The following is a 16,313-nucleotide window of genomic DNA, read 5'->3' on the forward strand; positions in this document are numbered from 1 at the left end:
GTACCGCAAGTTTGATGTGATGGGGAATCTTCTTTTTGCATAGTGTCAAAGTTGGGAGTTGGGAGTAACTAAACATGGCCCAAACTCCAAAATATCAACGGCCACCGCAGCAGCACGCGGACCCCACGCCCACCCGGGTCACGTGCCCCTCACGCGCTAGGGTTTTCGCGGCATACCTACAAGTACTCGAAACCCCGAACGCTCTCCCCCTCTTTTTCCGGCTGCGCCTTCCCCTCGCAGCCGCCAGCCCCCAACCGCTCGCCGCCCCCCCCTGCACTTACCCCGCGATGTCTCCCGCGCTCGCCGCCGCCGCGGAGCCCATGGCCGTCGACGATTCCGCCTCCAAGAAGGCCAAGCGGAAGCAGCTCAAGGCCGCCGCCGCCGCGGCGGAGGCTGAGGCGGCGGAGGCCGCTTCGGCGAAGAAGAAGGAGAAGAAGGAGAAGAAGCGGAAGGCGAAGGAGCCGTCCCCGCCGGCCCCGTCCTCGGACGAGGAAGAGAAGAGCAGCACCAGCTCGGAGGAGACGGCCCCCGCTGCGAAGAAGGCGAAGAAGGAGAAGACGAAGAAAAATGTCGAGGCCTCACCTTCGGCCTCGGAGGACGACGGCGAGATCACGGCCAGCAGCGACGAGGACCCCGCGGACCCGAACGCGCTCACCAACTTCCGGATATCGGAGCCGCTGAGGCAGAGGCTCAAGTCCAAGGGGATCAAGGCGCTGTTCCCCATCCAGGCCACTACCTTCGACCTCGTCCTCGACGGCAGCGACTTGGTCGGCCGCGCGCGCACTGGCCAGGTGAGAGCTTTTCCAAATTCGTGATTCATTTGGTAGAGATGCAGGGTGTGCTTATTTCGTAGCATCTGTTGAATTGCTAGACCGTGCTGTGCTTGTACACTTGATAACAATGACAGGGGAGCGCTATGGTAACTGTTCTGGTAGGAATTTCATTAAAATCATGGTACCTGTTGAATTGGAACCGCGGATTGTTGCATTGCTTTGTGCTGCTTGAGCTTGATAAGGTCATGGTCCATGATCAAGCATATGTTAGCTTGTAGGGAAGTGGCTGTTTCTGAAAGTCCGGCATAGGTTATGATTATGTGCTACCGGTTTGGAATGACTGTTTATGAAGGTCAGCTAACCCTTCTCGTCCGTATATGATTATGATTATGATTCTGTAGTACTGGGTGGGAATGACTGTGTTCCCTTCTCTTCAGTTTAGGATTATAGACTGTAGTACTGGATGGGAAAGGCTGTTTCTGTCAGTCAGCTAACCCTTGTCTTCAGTTTAGGATTATGATTATTTGTAGTACTGGACTGGAGTGTTTGTGGAAATCCCCCTTAGTTTGGACTGGATAAGTGGACATGAGGAATAGCATTGTTCTTTCTATACTAATTATTATTTCTGAAAACTTGTATGACTGGTGTTATTTACTATAGGGCAAAACTTTGGCTTTTGTACTGCCCATACTGGAGTCGTTGGTTAATGGGACACACAAGGCATCCCGGAAAACTGACTATGGCAGGCTTCCAACTGTTTTGGTTCTGCTACCAACCAGAGAGCTGGCCAATCAGGTAAAAATTGTGCCACTGTCTGATTGCCAAGAGAGGAGAGTTTTTTATGCGGTTTTGACATCACCACAATGAATTTCAGGTGCATGCGGACTTTGAGTTTTATGGTTCCACATATGGGCTTTCTGCGTGTTGTGTGTATGGGGGTTCTCCTTATCGTCCTCAAGAAATGGCATTGAGAAAGGGGGTGGACATTGTTGTTGGGACTCCTGGTCGTGTCAAGGTAATTTTTTGTGTTTGTTGATTTTTACAGCACATTGGACCATGAGGCGTGAACAATGTTTCTCCTTTTCTTACGTATGCTGCATTTCTTCCTTGCTCAGGATTTCGTTGTAAAAGGAACTCTAAATTTGAAGTCTTTGAAATTCCGTGTCCTTGATGAAGCTGATGAGATGCTTAATATGGGCTTCGTTGATGACGTAGAGCTCATTCTTGGTATGTTCATTCATTAGTTTCTCAGTCTCGTATAGGTTCTTTCAGTTGAGGCAGTTTCTCTTCATATTTCTTTACTAGTCACTCCTTTCTGAATTTCCAAGTGGAACAATTAACAGCGATGCTTAATTTTCTATTTGATGTAACTTATAAGACACTTAATATGTGAACAGGCAAGGTTGAAGATGTTACTAGAGTACAAACACTACTGTTCAGTGCTACTCTGCCTGATTGGGTTAATAAGGTAAATTCACTTTGTAGGACCTGCCCGTTTTTCAGGACATCTCAGTATTTATGTGCATTAAAAATCTATTCTGGAATCATTGTAGCTCTCCATGAGGTTCCTGAAAGGTGACAGGAAGACAGTTGATCTTGTCGGCAATGAGAAACTGAAGGCTAGTGCATCTGTCAAGCATCTTGCTCTTCCTTGCAACAAGGCAGCAAGGGCACAAGTTATTCCGGACATTATCCGATGCTATAGCCAGTATGTACTCCCTAAACATGGTCTTTATTTCATTGCTGTGATTTTCATCAACTTTGCTAAACATCTCTTTGGTTCAGTGGAGGCCGAACCATTATCTTCACCGAGACGAAGGACTCTGCATCAGAGCTTTCTGGTTTGATCCCTGGATCCCGTGCCTTGCATGGAGATGTTGTGCAAGCTCAGCGTGAAGTAAGTGATTGAGTTAGTGTTTGACTACATCCAATGATCTCAGTACCCAGTTGCCTAATATGCTATACTGTCTGGATAGCATGCCTTTTCTGAATGTTACTGGCAATATTCTGCTGACATTTAATGATCCAAGTGATATTGAAATGTTACTCTTCTCCTGACACAACTGAATTCCATTCTTTATTTTTAAAATTGTTGAGTGTGATAATGAATTTGAAATTTCGTTGTGAATCATTTTTAGCTGTCTGCCCATCCATATAAAATCCTGTATTAGTTGTAAGATACGGATGTTTGATACACATATAATTTTGTAGGTTATCCTTGCTGGATTCCGGGGTGGGAAATTCCAAGTTTTGGTTGCTACAAATGTGGCAGCTCGTGGTCTGGACATTAATGATGTGCAACTTATCATTCAGGTATGGACTATTTTCCACTGCAGTAATTTTCTAATAAAGGTTTTTTCACTCACTAATTATATATAAAACTTCCAGTGTGAACCTCCACGTGATGTTGAAGCTTACATACACCGGTCAGGGCGGACAGGGAGAGCAGGTATGCTAAATAGGAAGCTCATGTGTGCACTATTGATAATAATGCAAAGTGCTAACTAAATACATGTTGATTTTCAGGTAACACTGGTGTTGCTGTCATGCTCTATGAGCCCAGATACAAGCACAGTGTGAGCAGGTTAGAAAGGGAGTCAGGGGTTAAGTTTGAACATATCTCTGCGCCACAGCCTACTGATGTGGCACAATCAGCTGGCACCGAAGCTGCAGATGCTATTTCGAGTGTGTCGGACAGGTAAAGTAATTCCATGGCCATTTTGGGATAAACATGTTTTCATTGGTTTGTGTTACTAACCGTGTGGATGGGTGCTGTGTAGTGTTATCCCTGTCTTCCGGCAGCAAGCAGAGCAACTGTTAAGCTCTTCTAGTCTGTCTGCAGCTGACTTACTAGCCAAAGCACTGGCAAAGGCAGTTGTAAGTTGGTTCTCATTTTACATTTTTAGTGTTCTGCTCTCTTCTAGATATTGGCAGTTGTAATTAATAGGAATTTGTTCCTTAGGGATACACTGACATAAAGAAAAGATCATTGCTCTCTTCTATGGAGGATTACACTACATTACATCTTCAAACTGGCAGGCCTATGTGGTCACCGGGGTAAGTGCCTAAAAGTCTGCACTTTCTACATCTGAGTCTTGATTATTCCATTACCTTCAATTGATGGGAAAAATTCTTTTTGTTCATGCAGGTTTGCTTTTACTATATTGAAAAGGTTTATGCCAGAAGAGAAGCTTGCAGATGTAAAGGGTGCCACCCTAACAGTTGATGGAACAGGGGTTGTATTTGATGTTCCTGCAGCAGACGTTGAAGACTACATTCAAGGTAACCATTTTCACTTCTTTGCGAAATGTTATTTTCTCCTATGCTGTAAAATCCATGGAAAACCTTCTTCTCTTGTTATGCAATTCAAATCAAAGCTGTTGAACTATCCTAGTGTTGTATTCCAAAATCCACATACAACTGCACCACTCTAAACTCACTGCATGATCCTGCAGCTGCGGAGAGTGCTGCCCAGGTGACAATTGATGAAGTTAAGCAGCTGCCACCCTTGCAAGAGAGAGAGCAGTCAAGAGGCAACTCTGGCGGTGGAAGATTTGGCCGTGGTGGAGGTGGCAGCAGGTTCGGTGGTGGAGGCGGCAGCAGGTTCGGTGGTGGAGGCGGCAGAGGTGGAGGTGGCAGCAGGTTTGGTGGCAGGGGAGGCGGTGGGAATAGGTTTAACAGGAGGAATTAGGTCTGTTGCAGGGTTGATGAACATTTGAAAGCAATATGTCATTTTTGACGTAGAATTGAGGTGAAGAGGGGAGGGGATAGTCACAGTTTTGGCTGCGAGTGTATCGGCTTTTATTTATTTGTTAGTGTTTGTCACCAAGATTATGATGATCAATTTTGCCATCGCAAGCGTACAATTTTGATCTTGTACCCCATAAAGATATCAACTGTTATGATTTGTGTAAAGATATATGTATTGGTTTTGCCATTTTTGAGATATTCGATGCAAATCTACTTTCTCTCAAACTCGGCTTTTCGTGTCAATTCTAATAATTGGCTGATCGATACCGCTGCCTGGTTTCCCAACTTTTGTTTGCTTCTAAACACTTTATGGTTTGAGAAAATGAGCCCATGAAGGATTGGTTTATTTGGTTGTATACACTTCGATTTGAGAAATGAACTCATCTACAATAAGTTTGAGCTATGCACTCATCTATTCCGTCCCAAAATAGTTGGGGCGTTGCGCTTGCGCCTGCGGCCTGCCACTGACCACTGTTGCCTTGCCTGTTGGGCCGGGTCGGGGGATGTTTGGAGTTTTGGATAGTTCGGGTACCGGGTACATTTACCCGAATTACCGAAATTAAAATCGGTAATACGAGTCGCTATCCGAACTAAACATCGGGCAGTGCGGGTTCAGGTTGTTCGGGTCCAGGTTCGGGTAACGGGTAGCGGGTAATTTGCTCAGATTTATCCCAAATTACTATTTGTTTTGGCTTTTCTACTCCGTCTCAAATTAGTATTCGTTTTGGCTTTTCTAGATACAAGCTTTGATATGGATCTAGACGTATGTATGTCTAAATATGTAGAAAAACTATAAAAAAAATATAGTAATTTGGGACGGAGGGAGTAGAATGTAACACTGTTTTTATTTTTTTTCATCTTGAACCTATTCCTCCAACCAAACAAGATTGAGAATATTATAAACGTTATTTGTTGTATCTATAATAAACAGGATTGGTTGAGAGTTGAGACGTCACGTTTTCCTCCATCCCAAATTACTATTCGTTTTGACTTTTTTAGACTCATAGTTTTTGCTATGCATCTAGATTTATACTATGTTTAAATACGTAGCAAAAATCATGTAGTTAGAAAAAGATAAAACGAATAGTAATTTGGGATGAAGAGGGTGGGAAAGATTAGACAGTGCAACCGACACTTGATGATGCATTTGTCCGGGGATTCCTCGGGAGCGGCGAGCCGCGACGCCTCTTATGGTCATGCCGGTCACATGATCCCAGTGGCATGCCCCACTTCTGGTTCTCTGGCGTAGTTTTCACTTTTCAGTGGCACGAGCAAAAACTGCGAATAGGTGTCGCACGTTGTATGTACTATGTAGTAGTAGGAGTATACTATATGAGATAACAACAGCAGAGAGAATCAGAGAATGCCACAAAAAAAGCTTATCTTTGCGCACGGCGAATCGCCCTGCTGATTTCATCACGAGAAGCGATCCTCTAAGCGAATTTTGTTTGATTCGGTTCTCGTCACCAACCGGGTCGGCCCGAATGCCGCTGCAGGCTGCAGCATTTTGTTCTCGACTTCTTTTGTTACGAAAGGCCTCGACGGACCAATCCAACCGTAACGACCGCCGCCGGACGTGCACGGCAGGCACGCGATCACAAGTCACCACGAGATCAGTCACATCGGCCGCGTCACGGTTCGTAGACGCAACGCAACGGTGAGTGAGCCAGCCAGTGGCACGAGTCGCACAAGTGTAAGTGCGTAACAGCACCACACAGCACGGCACGCGAAAAAAAGTAGCCACTGCACGAGCCACTGACCCAACGAATTATTCTGCACGCCAATTTTGTACTTTCATCACGGAACGGATGGATCAATCCAAACAGAACGCCGTTTTTACGTGGTTCCCCATCGCCACAGCGACCGATCGCCGGAGCGCCGCTCGTTTGGTGGCGGCGGAGCGCGTCGCGGCTCCGTTCGGTCCGGGTCCGGCTGATCGACGACGACGTCGACTGACCACGCAACACCAATCACCGAATCGTACACAATCCCCCGCGCTGACCGCCCCACGTCACATCGCGCCCGCCTCGACGAAGGGGTCGTGGTGGAGCCCCACCGCCGACAGCAGCGGCGGGCCACGCCGCGCCGTGATCCAGATCCTCACCGCCCGCCCCGCGACGGCGCGGGGCAGCCGGTGTAGCCGCTTGTGCCCGACCGTGGTGCCGTTCGCCACGGGCGCGCCGTCCACGTACACCTCGTGCCGCTCCACGCGCTGCCCCAGCGCGACGTGCTCCTGGATCCGCACCACGTTGAACGGCCTGTTAGCCGCCTCTGGCGGCCGCCGGAGCTCGATCCAGTACCCGTTCCGGCGCCCGTCCTCCGCCGTCGGCGCCCAGTACGTGTCGTCGCAGCCGTCGAGCACGTTGCGGGCGGCGAACCCGCCGCCCGGACCGCCGCGCTCGCTGCTGGCCCTGGCCGCGCTGCCCGCCGCGAGGTCCGTGCCGAAGATGGTGGCCACGGCGGCACCGAACTCGCGCAGCCGCGCGACGTCGGCGTCCTCGACCAGGCCCGTGGAGTTGGGCGGTGCGTTCAGCAGGAGCACGCAGTTCCGGCCGACGGAGTTGTAGTAGATCTCCAGCAGCTGGCTCAACGGTTTGGCCGTCTCGTTCCTGTGCCAGAACCAGCCCGGACGGATCGACACGTCGCACTCCGGCGGCACCCAGTCAGGCCCCCGCGGGTCGCCCTCGTTCAGGTACCTGCAGGCAGGCGTAGCAATGGCGCATGCATGAGCATTATGCCATTATCTATTAATCCGTGGACTCCATATTGACAGAGGATGGCACGCTCTGGTCGCGCATGCACGTACTTCTCGATGCCGGCCTCGCCGATGGTGATCATGGAGCGGTTGACGGTGGACCAGCAGGTGGTTCCGGCGAAGCCCTTCTCGTCGCCGACCCACCGCACGTCGGGCCCGTCGTCGGAGAAGATGTTGATGGAGCGCTGCAGCTGCTTCACCGTCTGGAACCACTCCTGGAAGTGGTACGTCATGTTGGTCGCGTTCTTGCCCTTGGCGCCGTCGAACCAAATCTCCGACACGCTCCCGTACCTGCATAGTTTACGTATGTATTCACGCACAGAATCATGGATTAAGCAAATAAAAATTGTCTACTTGCATCATATCGCCACCATGGCTCACGTGTAGTTAAACAACTGACCCGGTGAGGAGCTCGTGGAGCTGGGCCTCGTAGTACTCGTTGTACGCGACCTCGTCGCCGTACCGCTCGTCGTGGCGGTCCCACGGCGAGAGGTAGATCCCCGCGTCGACGCCGCGCGCGCGGGCGGCGCCCACGAACTCCCTCACCACGTCGCCGCGCCCGGCGCGCCAGGGGCTGGCGCGCACGGAGTGCGCCGTGTACGCGGACGGCCAGAGGCAGAACCCGTCGTGGTGCTTGGCGACGAGGATCGCGAGCGACGCCCCCGCCGCGCGCGCCGCGTCCATCCACTGGGCGGCGTCGAGCGCCTCCGGGCGGAACAGGGACGGGTCCTCCGACCCCGTGCCCCACTCGGAGTCCGTGAACGTGTTCATGCCGAAGTGGAAGAACATGATCACCTCCCGCCGCTGCCACCTGAGCTGCGCCGCCGACGGGATCGGCAGAACCGGCAGCGGCGGGGGCGTCGCCGGCGTCGTCGGGCGCCACGCCTCGGGGGTGGGGACGAGGATGGCGACGGCCAGCGCCGCGGCGGCCAGGGATAGTAGTGGACCTGCCGCCATCGTGTCGATGACTCTCTGTGCGCGGGTGGCCAGGTGTGGGTGCGGTGATATATGCTGGCGTTCTGGCAGGCGCTAGCTAGGGGATTGCGTTGGGAGGATGGGATTCGGGCGAGGAGGAATGTGCCAAGCGGGCACGACGAGCGCTTTCCCAAGGGATGGTGGTGGTCACGGGCGGGCGCATGTGATGCCCTGTCGCTTCGCCTTGCCTTGCCGCTCGCGGCGCGCGGCGCCTGCCGTTTTCCTGGTGTTCCCTGCCTGGGCTGCCCTGCTGCTACATGCGCAAGGTTGTTGCAGGAGTTTGGATGTGGCCTGTGGGTTGCGCAGCTAGCGTTTCTTTCGGCTGGCTTGCTCGTTTAACCAGCAAGCACCAGAGATCATCTCGTCCGCGTGCCGTGCCCGTCGTTGCCTTGGGCCTCAGGGCCTGCCAAGTGCGAACCCCACCTGCAGTGCTGAGACTGCACTGCGCGCACAGTTTTTCATCACCAACTGAAACTGGAACAGCCAAACGCTGGGTGCACAGTCAGATTCTTGCGTGTTTGGGTGGGTGATACCGCGTGAGGGCGTCAGAAGGTACACCGCTTAATTGAAGTTTATGGGTTCGTGCCCTGCACGATGACGTCGACGGCCCAGCAGACCTGGTACGATGTGGAGTCGAGGAATGACGCCGGATGTCATGACAGCGCGAGTTTTGTTTCGTGTACAATTATTATATGTATGTCCGCACTTCACGGAACGTTTCCTTCCACGCACTTGACGACGCCCTTCAGCCAATCAGTCATGTTTGGACAGTTTTGGTGCTGCCTGCGGACGCCATTCATCTGGTCGACTTTCTGCCCAGTAAGGGCCCGTTCGTTTCCACCGGAGTGGTTCGGAATGAGGCCCAATCTGGATGGATTGAAATGGTCCGAAATGGCATGGTTTGTCTTCGCTGTTCAGTTAGATTTGGTTTGGAATGAAAACAGGCCCGGTTCGTCTTTCCCTCTCTACTCACGGCCCGGAATCATTCCCCACCTTCTCCCCCTCCGGAACGGATCCTGGCCACTCGCTCGACTCGGTCTACTCTCGGTCCTCCCTCTCGTTCAGCCTCCCGTCCCCGCCGGATCTGCGCGCTTTTTTGTTTTTTAGCCCTTTTTGCGAAAGATTCTCACAAATACGCCCTTGGCGGAACCAATTCCAAAAATGGACCCTTAGCTTGGCGCCATCCACGCTGGCGCCAAGCTTACACGTCTCGGCGCCAGCCATCCTGGCGCCAAGGTCGATGCGTAGCTGCTGACACGGACGCCGACGTGACGGGGGCTTGGCGCCATGGATCTTGGCGCCAAGATTGGGATAAGAAACCCACATCCTAACCAGTTGAACTAGAACATAGTTTGTTGCACACTCTTCGGAATAATTATACTTGTTTCGTTCGAAACGCCAGGAGGTATGGGTAAATTACTCGGCGCCAAGGCCTACGGCGCCAAGCTTGGCGCCAAGATCCATGGCGCCAAGCCCCCGCCACGTCGGTATCCGCGTCAGCAGCTGCGCATGGACCTTGGCGCCAGGATGGCTGGCGCCGAGACGTGTAAGCTTGGCGCCAGCGTGGATGGCACCAAGCTAAGGGTCCATTTTTGGAATTGGTTCTGTCAGGGGTGTATTTATAAGAATCTTTTGCAAAAAGGGTTAAAAAACAAAAAAGTCGCCGTCGCCGTCCCCGCCGTCTCCCGCCGTCTCCGACCGCCTCCGCCAGGCCCGGGAGGCCTTTGTGGCCGCCGAGGTAGCCAGCACCGTTGACATGGAGGCGTTCCTGGAGGAGCTCAAGGGTGTCGCGCTCGAGGCCAACCGCCACCGTCGGGGCGTTCTTTCGGAGCTCGTTGCCGCCGCCGGGGGTTACCAGGCGACGCTCTACCTTGAGGCGCTATCGCGCTTCGTGCTATCCATGCACGACCTCGAGGTGCTCCGCCGCTTTGACCAGTGCCGCCCCTTGCCTGGTAGCTAGTCCCCTTTCTTGCTCCCAAGGTCCGTGCCGTTTCTTTCTCTGTTGCTTCGTTTCTTTCGTTCGTGCAAATTCTTAGTTTCTGTATTGGACACACATGGCATTCCTATTGGTTCTGATATTCTTGTTGGTGGTCAGATTAATCTATGCTACAAGTAACTAGAGAAACAGTAGGATCAGTACATTTGGAGTGATGCGTGAGTCTGATTTCAGAGTCAGAGTGCTATTGGCTATTTACCTACTGCTTGTGCCTGTTGATCATGCAGGCATCTTTGAGAAGCACGAGATGGGGTAGCAAGTGCTGGGCAGCGAGGACCAAACCAAGAAGACAAAGTATAAAGTTGTATGATACTCTTGTCCCAATTAGATACAATCGGGTACAGATACAATGGCTGCTTCCCAACATGCAATTTTTCATATCTGATGCTCATGAGAGCTCATGTTCTTCTTCGCTTGTGTTTTGGCAGTGGCCAGTTGGGTGGTAGGTGGTGGTGAGCGACTCGAAAACGTTTGCAACAGCGTCCTGTGGACAGCTGCGCCTCGTGGATCCGACTTGGACTCCAATTTCCCCAAGGAACCATGTTGCCAGCCTCATTATTAACCTTCCTGAGAATTGACTTGAAACCAAATCTTTGATGACCTGTTCATTATGACCTGTTCGTTTTGAGTGGATTGGCAGGATTAAATCCGGCCGAATTGAGTGACACAAGTGGAATCACTCCAACCGGGCCTGGAAGTAATCCTGACCGGAATTCAATTCGGCTGAAACGAACGAGGCCTAAATTGATTTCACTGAGTTTAATTACCAGAGAGAAGATCGGATGGTATGGGGTAGCTGCTCGTGCAGCTTTCGACTTTGGTTGCTTTGTACACTCTGCATTCTGCAACGCAAGGCAGCGCATTTTTGATCCAAGTTCAGTTCCCCTTTAGAAAGGGAGGAGGGAGGAGGAAAAAGTGGATTAAGAAAAAATAAAGTGGAAAGGGGAATGAAAAGAAAATCTGTTAGAGAAGGGTTTTCTACCATCAATCCCCTTTTATAGCTTGAAAGGAGGAAAGTGATGTGTTGGAGATACGCTCAGGTAGGATTCTTCTTCCTCTCCCTTTTTCTCCCTCTTCCTCTTCTTATTCTTCCTTCTTTCTCTTTAGAAATGAAGAGGGTGCTCAAGGGGGTGTATATTGTTTGTGAGGAGCTAGGGGGCTTGAGCCCCCTTCACCACCTGGATTCGGTTAGACCGATGGAATGATATAAATATTTCGGTTAAATTGATGGAATGATATAAATATTTCGGTTAGACTAATGGAATGATATAAACCTCTCATTATTGATAGACATCGCATACCAAGACTAGAACTGGAATGGCTGTGGATCAGGGGTGGATAGCCTGACATCTCAACCGTAGAGTTGTATGCAATAAACAATTCAACCCAAAAGTTTAAAGGAAACTCTAACAGACCGGAGAGGCTGACAAGCTGGGTGCAGCAAGAGGATGTGCTGGCCGCGACGAGGAGTGGTTAGTCCGCGAGAATGGCGCATTGGCGCAGTGGAAGGTTGCAGTTGTTTGTGTTTTTCCGTCTCGTGGTCGTGGAACCGAATTCCCTCCACTGGAGTAATGTGAGTTTGATGCCCAGTTGGCCCTCCCCATCGGCCTGTAGTCATTTCTGCAACTGTTCAAGCTACAGATGCCATGACTGCTAGAAAACGAGCAAGCAAAGAATTGATGTGGCTGCACGGCGGGTACAGCGTACACCCCGGCGCGCTCACTCCTGCACAAGAGCACAAAAATGCGAAAGCCGTGCGTATACTGTGTAGTGTATGATGAGCAGCCAGGCTCAGAGGCGCTCGCTGCTCCCGCCGGACCCATCTTGACGGGCCGGACGGCCTGGCTGCAGCCTGCATGCAGGACGTCGTCTCACTTCTCATGTAGCCATGCTGACCTAGCTCGATTGATCGAGTGCCCAGGAAGTGGCGAAGCCTTTACCTCCTTCACCAACCAGCAGCCGAGTCACCAATGCGTTCCATTACTCATCTCCTAGCCAGTACGTTCAGCGTTACTGTGTAGTTCGAGTAGGCCTCGCGTGCAGGTGCAGCCGTGTCCTTGTGTGATACGGTGCGCCCTACGTGCCGGCGGACGCACGGCCGGCTTCTGTTTTCTCTCCTCTAGTCCTCGCCTAACGGCCGGTGATAATGCTCACGGTGATCGGCTTGTGTTTCCTCTCGGCCTCGCCTTAAAACCCCCCTATAAATCACACTACACCCCGCTTGTTGCATTGGCACCACGCTAGCATTCGACGCCAGGGTAAGCAATGGACGTGGCGCACAGGGATCACCTCCTCGCCGCGGCGCGCCGCGCGTTCGGCGCCGCGGTCCTGGTCCTCTGCCTCCTCGCCGAGCTCCTCGTCTTCGCGCTCAGGCACCCCGCGGCGCTGCAGCTCGTCCCGGCCTGCGCGATGCTGCTGCTGCTGCTGTGGCGGTCCAGCGGGCGCGCCGCGGCGGCGTCGGGCGTGGAGCTGGTGGACTTCGCATGCCTAAGGCCGCCCCGGCGGCTGCGGATCCCGATCCCGGCGCTCCTCGAGCACCTCCGCCTCATCGGCTGCTTCGACGAGCCCAGCGTCGAGTTCATGTCCCGGGTCATCGGGGCCTCCGGGATGGGGGACGAGACCTACTTCCCGCCGTCCCTGCACCGCATCCCGCCGTCGGCGACGCACGCCGACGCCCTGGCCGAGGCGCGCGCCATGTTCGTGCCCACGCTCGACGCGCTCTTCGCCAGGACGGGCGTGCCGCCGTCGGCCGTGGGCGCGCTCGTCGTCAACTGCAGCGGGTTCTGCCCGGCGCCCTCGCTCGCCGCGCTTATCGCGGGGCACTACCGCATGCGGGCCGACGTCAGGGCGCTCAACCTCTCCGGCATGGGCTGCGCGGCTGGCGTCGTCGGGGTGGACGTCGCGCGGGCCGCGTTGGGGGCGCACGCCGTCGACTACGCCGTCGTCCTCAGCGCCGAGATCGTCACGGTGGGGTGGTACGGTGGGCGGGACCGCCGCAAGCTCCTCCTCAACTGCTTCTTCCGCACCGGCTGCGCCGCCGCGCTGCTGACGGGAGCTGGCTCCGCCGTCTCGGTGCCGGCAAAGTACCGGCTCGTCGCGCTGGCGCGGACGAACCGGACGGCAGACGACCGCAGCTACACGTCCGCAGTGCGGGAGGAGGACGCGGAGGGCATCACCGGGTTCTCCATCGGCCGTGGGCTCGGCGGCGTGGCGCGCGACCTCCTGCGCGCCCACCTCCTCGAGCTCGGCCCCGCCATCCTCCCGTGGCACGAGAAGCTGCGCTACGCCGCGGCGCTGCTGCTGTTCCGGCGCCAGCAGAAGCGCCCCAAGAAACTCACTGATGACGACGGCGGCGGTAACAACAATGGCCCAAGGCCAAGCTTCTTAACCGCGGCGAGCCACTTCTGCCTGCCGTCGTCAGGGATGCCGATGATCCGGAGGCTGGCGGAAGGGCTCGGGCTCGGGGAGCTCGAGGCGGAGGCGGCGCTGATGACGTTCCACCGGTTCGGCAACCAGTCGGCGTCGTCGCTGTGGTACCAGCTCGCGTACCACGAGGCGAAGGGGAGGGTCCGGCGCGGCGACCGGGTGTGGCAGCTCGGGATGGGGAGCGGGCCGAAGGCCAACAGCGTGGTGTGGGAGCGCGTCGGCGGAGACACAGACGCCGCGGCCGCAGACGACGGCCCCTGGGCCGACTGCATCCACCGCTTCCCCATCAGAGAATCGTAGCGGCATTGCCCAATCACCATTGCTAAACCTTAGGTAGGTGGAAATGATTGGATTGGACGATGGTGCGCGGCCGTGATTGACAGTGATGCAATAAACTACTGCATCTTTACCGCTGCTCGCGATATTGCCTCGACGCACTTTCTTGTCGCTGGATTTCCATTGATTTAATTGACTACATTGAAGCAAGATCATCGACCATAAGGTTGAAACAAACTGGTCTGGGCAGCTTAATGTTCTTGCTTCTCCTGTCTCGAGGCTCATAATAGGCTAAGGCTAATAGCCATCCATACTTCTTCGGTTCTTCCCGCACCACACAGGCACACAGATTCAGAGCTCAATGGCATCTGCATGTCAGCATGTGCCATTCATGTCGCGAGTCCAGACTACAGAGGCAGCAGCGGCAGTGAAACAGTTCCTTCCAGCAATGACTTCCGAGGAAAGAGACCCGTTGGGGACGGCGGAGGATACATGTCGCGTACGCGACAAAATTACTTCCTATGGTCTAAACTGCGCTCGCGTGGGCTTCCCAGATTTCAGTCCATGCATCGTGGGCTTCCCAGATTTCAGTCCATGCATCGTGTACCATGCATCGTGTAGTATTCCTAAAGGTGTTTGGATCCTTTAGTTCGTGTCACATCAGATATTCGGATGCTAATTAGGAGGATTAAACATGAGCTGATTATAAAACTAATTGCAGAACTACTAGGCTAAATCGCGAGACGAATCCATTAAGCCTAATTAATCCATCATTAGCGAATGTTTACTGTAGCACCATATTGTCAAATCATGGACTAATTAGGCTTAATGGATTCGTCTAGGGATTGTGAAATTAGTTTTGTAATTAGCCTATGTTTAATACTCCTAATTAATATCTTAAACATTCGATGTGACAGGGATTAAAGTTTTGCCCGGGATCCAAACGTCCCCGAAGAAGGCAATTTAGGCCTTGTTTAGTTGCCAAAGTTTGGAGGTGCCAAATTACTGTTACAGTACTGTAGCACACTGTAGTGTTTCGTTTGTATTTGTGAATTATTGTCCAAACATTGACTAATTAGGCTCAAAAGATTCGTCTCGCAAAGTACAACCAAACTGTGCAATTAGTTTTTAATTTCATCTACATTTAGTACTCCATGCATGTACCGCAAGTTTGATGTGATGGAGAATCTTCTTTTTGCATAGTGTCAAAGTTGGGAGTTGGGAGTCAAAAGGGCTTAATTCCATAGCAGGCCGTCCCGCGTGGGCTTCTCAGATTTCAGCCCAGGCACTATTCCTATGCATGCACTGACGCCCACGCGTGCATGCATTACCTTTTCATGCAGGTTGTCGTTTTTATGCGGTCCTATAGCAGGCCGTTCCTTTCATGCATGCATGCATGCACTAAGCCACTAACGCATACGCAGGTGCCCAACTATGCACATGCATTTTTTTTCTTTTTTCGTTTCTCTTTCTTTACGTCTCCTTTTATTTTATTTTTCAATATAATAGTTCTTTCCTTCCTCTCTTATCTTTTGTTTTTCTTTTCCCTTTCACGTTTTTCTGCTTTTTTCATTTCATTTCATTTCTCCTTTCCTTTTCTTCTTATCTTTTATTATCTTTTATAATACTACTTATTTTCTTACCTTTCTTTACCTTCTTTTCTTTTATTTTCTTCTTATCTTATATTGTATTTTTTGTAGTACTATTCATTTTCTTATATTTCTCTTCTTTTATTTTTCCTTCTCATCTTCTCTTTCTTTTCCTTTTATTTTATTTTAACTTTGCTATTGCATGCAGCCTACTTCCAAATCATATTATGTTTCTTTCTCTTTTCTTCTAAATTTTTTATTCATTTATTATATTTATATTTTCCTTTTGTATTTCACATTTATTTTTTCATTCTTGTATCAAAATAATTTATTCACGTGCGTATGTATTTTGTTCACTTTAATATTATAATATTTATTCGCTTTATATACTAAATTATTCGATCGTAAAAAAATTATTCGTGATGTTAAAATATTTGTTTGCAATGTAAAATTATTTGGTCGCCATATGAATTCAATTATTCATCTGTAAGACTAACTAGTTTGCGTGTGATTCTAATTGTTTTAGACTAATTTGTTCTAAAGTATTTGTTTAGTTTTGCAGACTAAGTTGTTCGGTGGTGTTAGATTTATTTGTTCACGATGTCCAGTTTTTCTTTTTGTCCTATACAATCAAATGTTCGTGATGCACAATCTTTTTGTTCGCAGAAAATAGTCTTTTGTTCATGGTGTTCAAGCATTTGTTCGCAACAGTAAGAACTAATTAATGCGTATCTAAAAAATATTTTTAAAAATGTTATCCAAACATAGTCAAG

The 16,313-nt window shown here is 51.3% G+C and overlaps 3 protein-coding genes across 3 annotated transcripts; 2 read left to right on the forward strand and 1 right to left on the reverse strand.

The window, feature by feature from the left end:
• The first annotated feature begins 226 nt into the window (after positions 1-226).
• LOC101776813 (DEAD-box ATP-dependent RNA helicase 7) lies at positions 227-4,732 on the forward strand. The gene is made up of 14 exons (XM_004957334.3): positions 227-791; positions 1,434-1,568; positions 1,648-1,788; positions 1,889-2,000; positions 2,171-2,241; positions 2,327-2,481; positions 2,559-2,670; positions 2,985-3,086; positions 3,162-3,222; positions 3,300-3,471; positions 3,554-3,650; positions 3,736-3,830; positions 3,922-4,055; positions 4,229-4,732. The coding sequence occupies exons 1-14, from the start codon at positions 288-290 to the stop codon at positions 4,462-4,464; spliced, it is 2,127 nt and encodes a 708-aa protein (XP_004957391.1). The 5' UTR covers positions 227-287; the 3' UTR covers positions 4,465-4,732.
• Positions 4,733-6,279: 1,547 nt separating this feature from the next.
• On the reverse strand, positions 6,280-8,400 carry LOC101777223 (putative alpha-L-fucosidase 1). Its single transcript, XM_004957335.4, has 3 exons — positions 7,679-8,400; positions 7,330-7,569; positions 6,280-7,219 (listed from the first exon to the last, which is right to left on the reverse strand). The coding sequence occupies exons 1-3, from the start codon at positions 8,233-8,235 to the stop codon at positions 6,535-6,537; spliced, it is 1,482 nt and encodes a 493-aa protein (XP_004957392.1). The 5' UTR covers positions 8,236-8,400; the 3' UTR covers positions 6,280-6,534.
• A 4,092-nt stretch (positions 8,401-12,492) lies between these two features.
• On the forward strand, positions 12,493-14,188 carry LOC101777644 (3-ketoacyl-CoA synthase 4). The gene has a single exon (XM_004957336.2). The coding sequence runs from the start codon at positions 12,515-12,517 to the stop codon at positions 13,973-13,975; it is 1,461 nt and encodes a 486-aa protein (XP_004957393.1). The 5' UTR covers positions 12,493-12,514; the 3' UTR covers positions 13,976-14,188.
• The last annotated feature ends 2,125 nt before the right edge of the window (positions 14,189-16,313 follow it).

Source organism: Setaria italica, chromosome II, assembly GCF_000263155.2.
Source record: "Setaria italica strain Yugu1 chromosome II, Setaria_italica_v2.0, whole genome shotgun sequence".
Lineage (NCBI taxonomy): Eukaryota > Viridiplantae > Streptophyta > Magnoliopsida > Poales > Poaceae > Setaria > Setaria italica.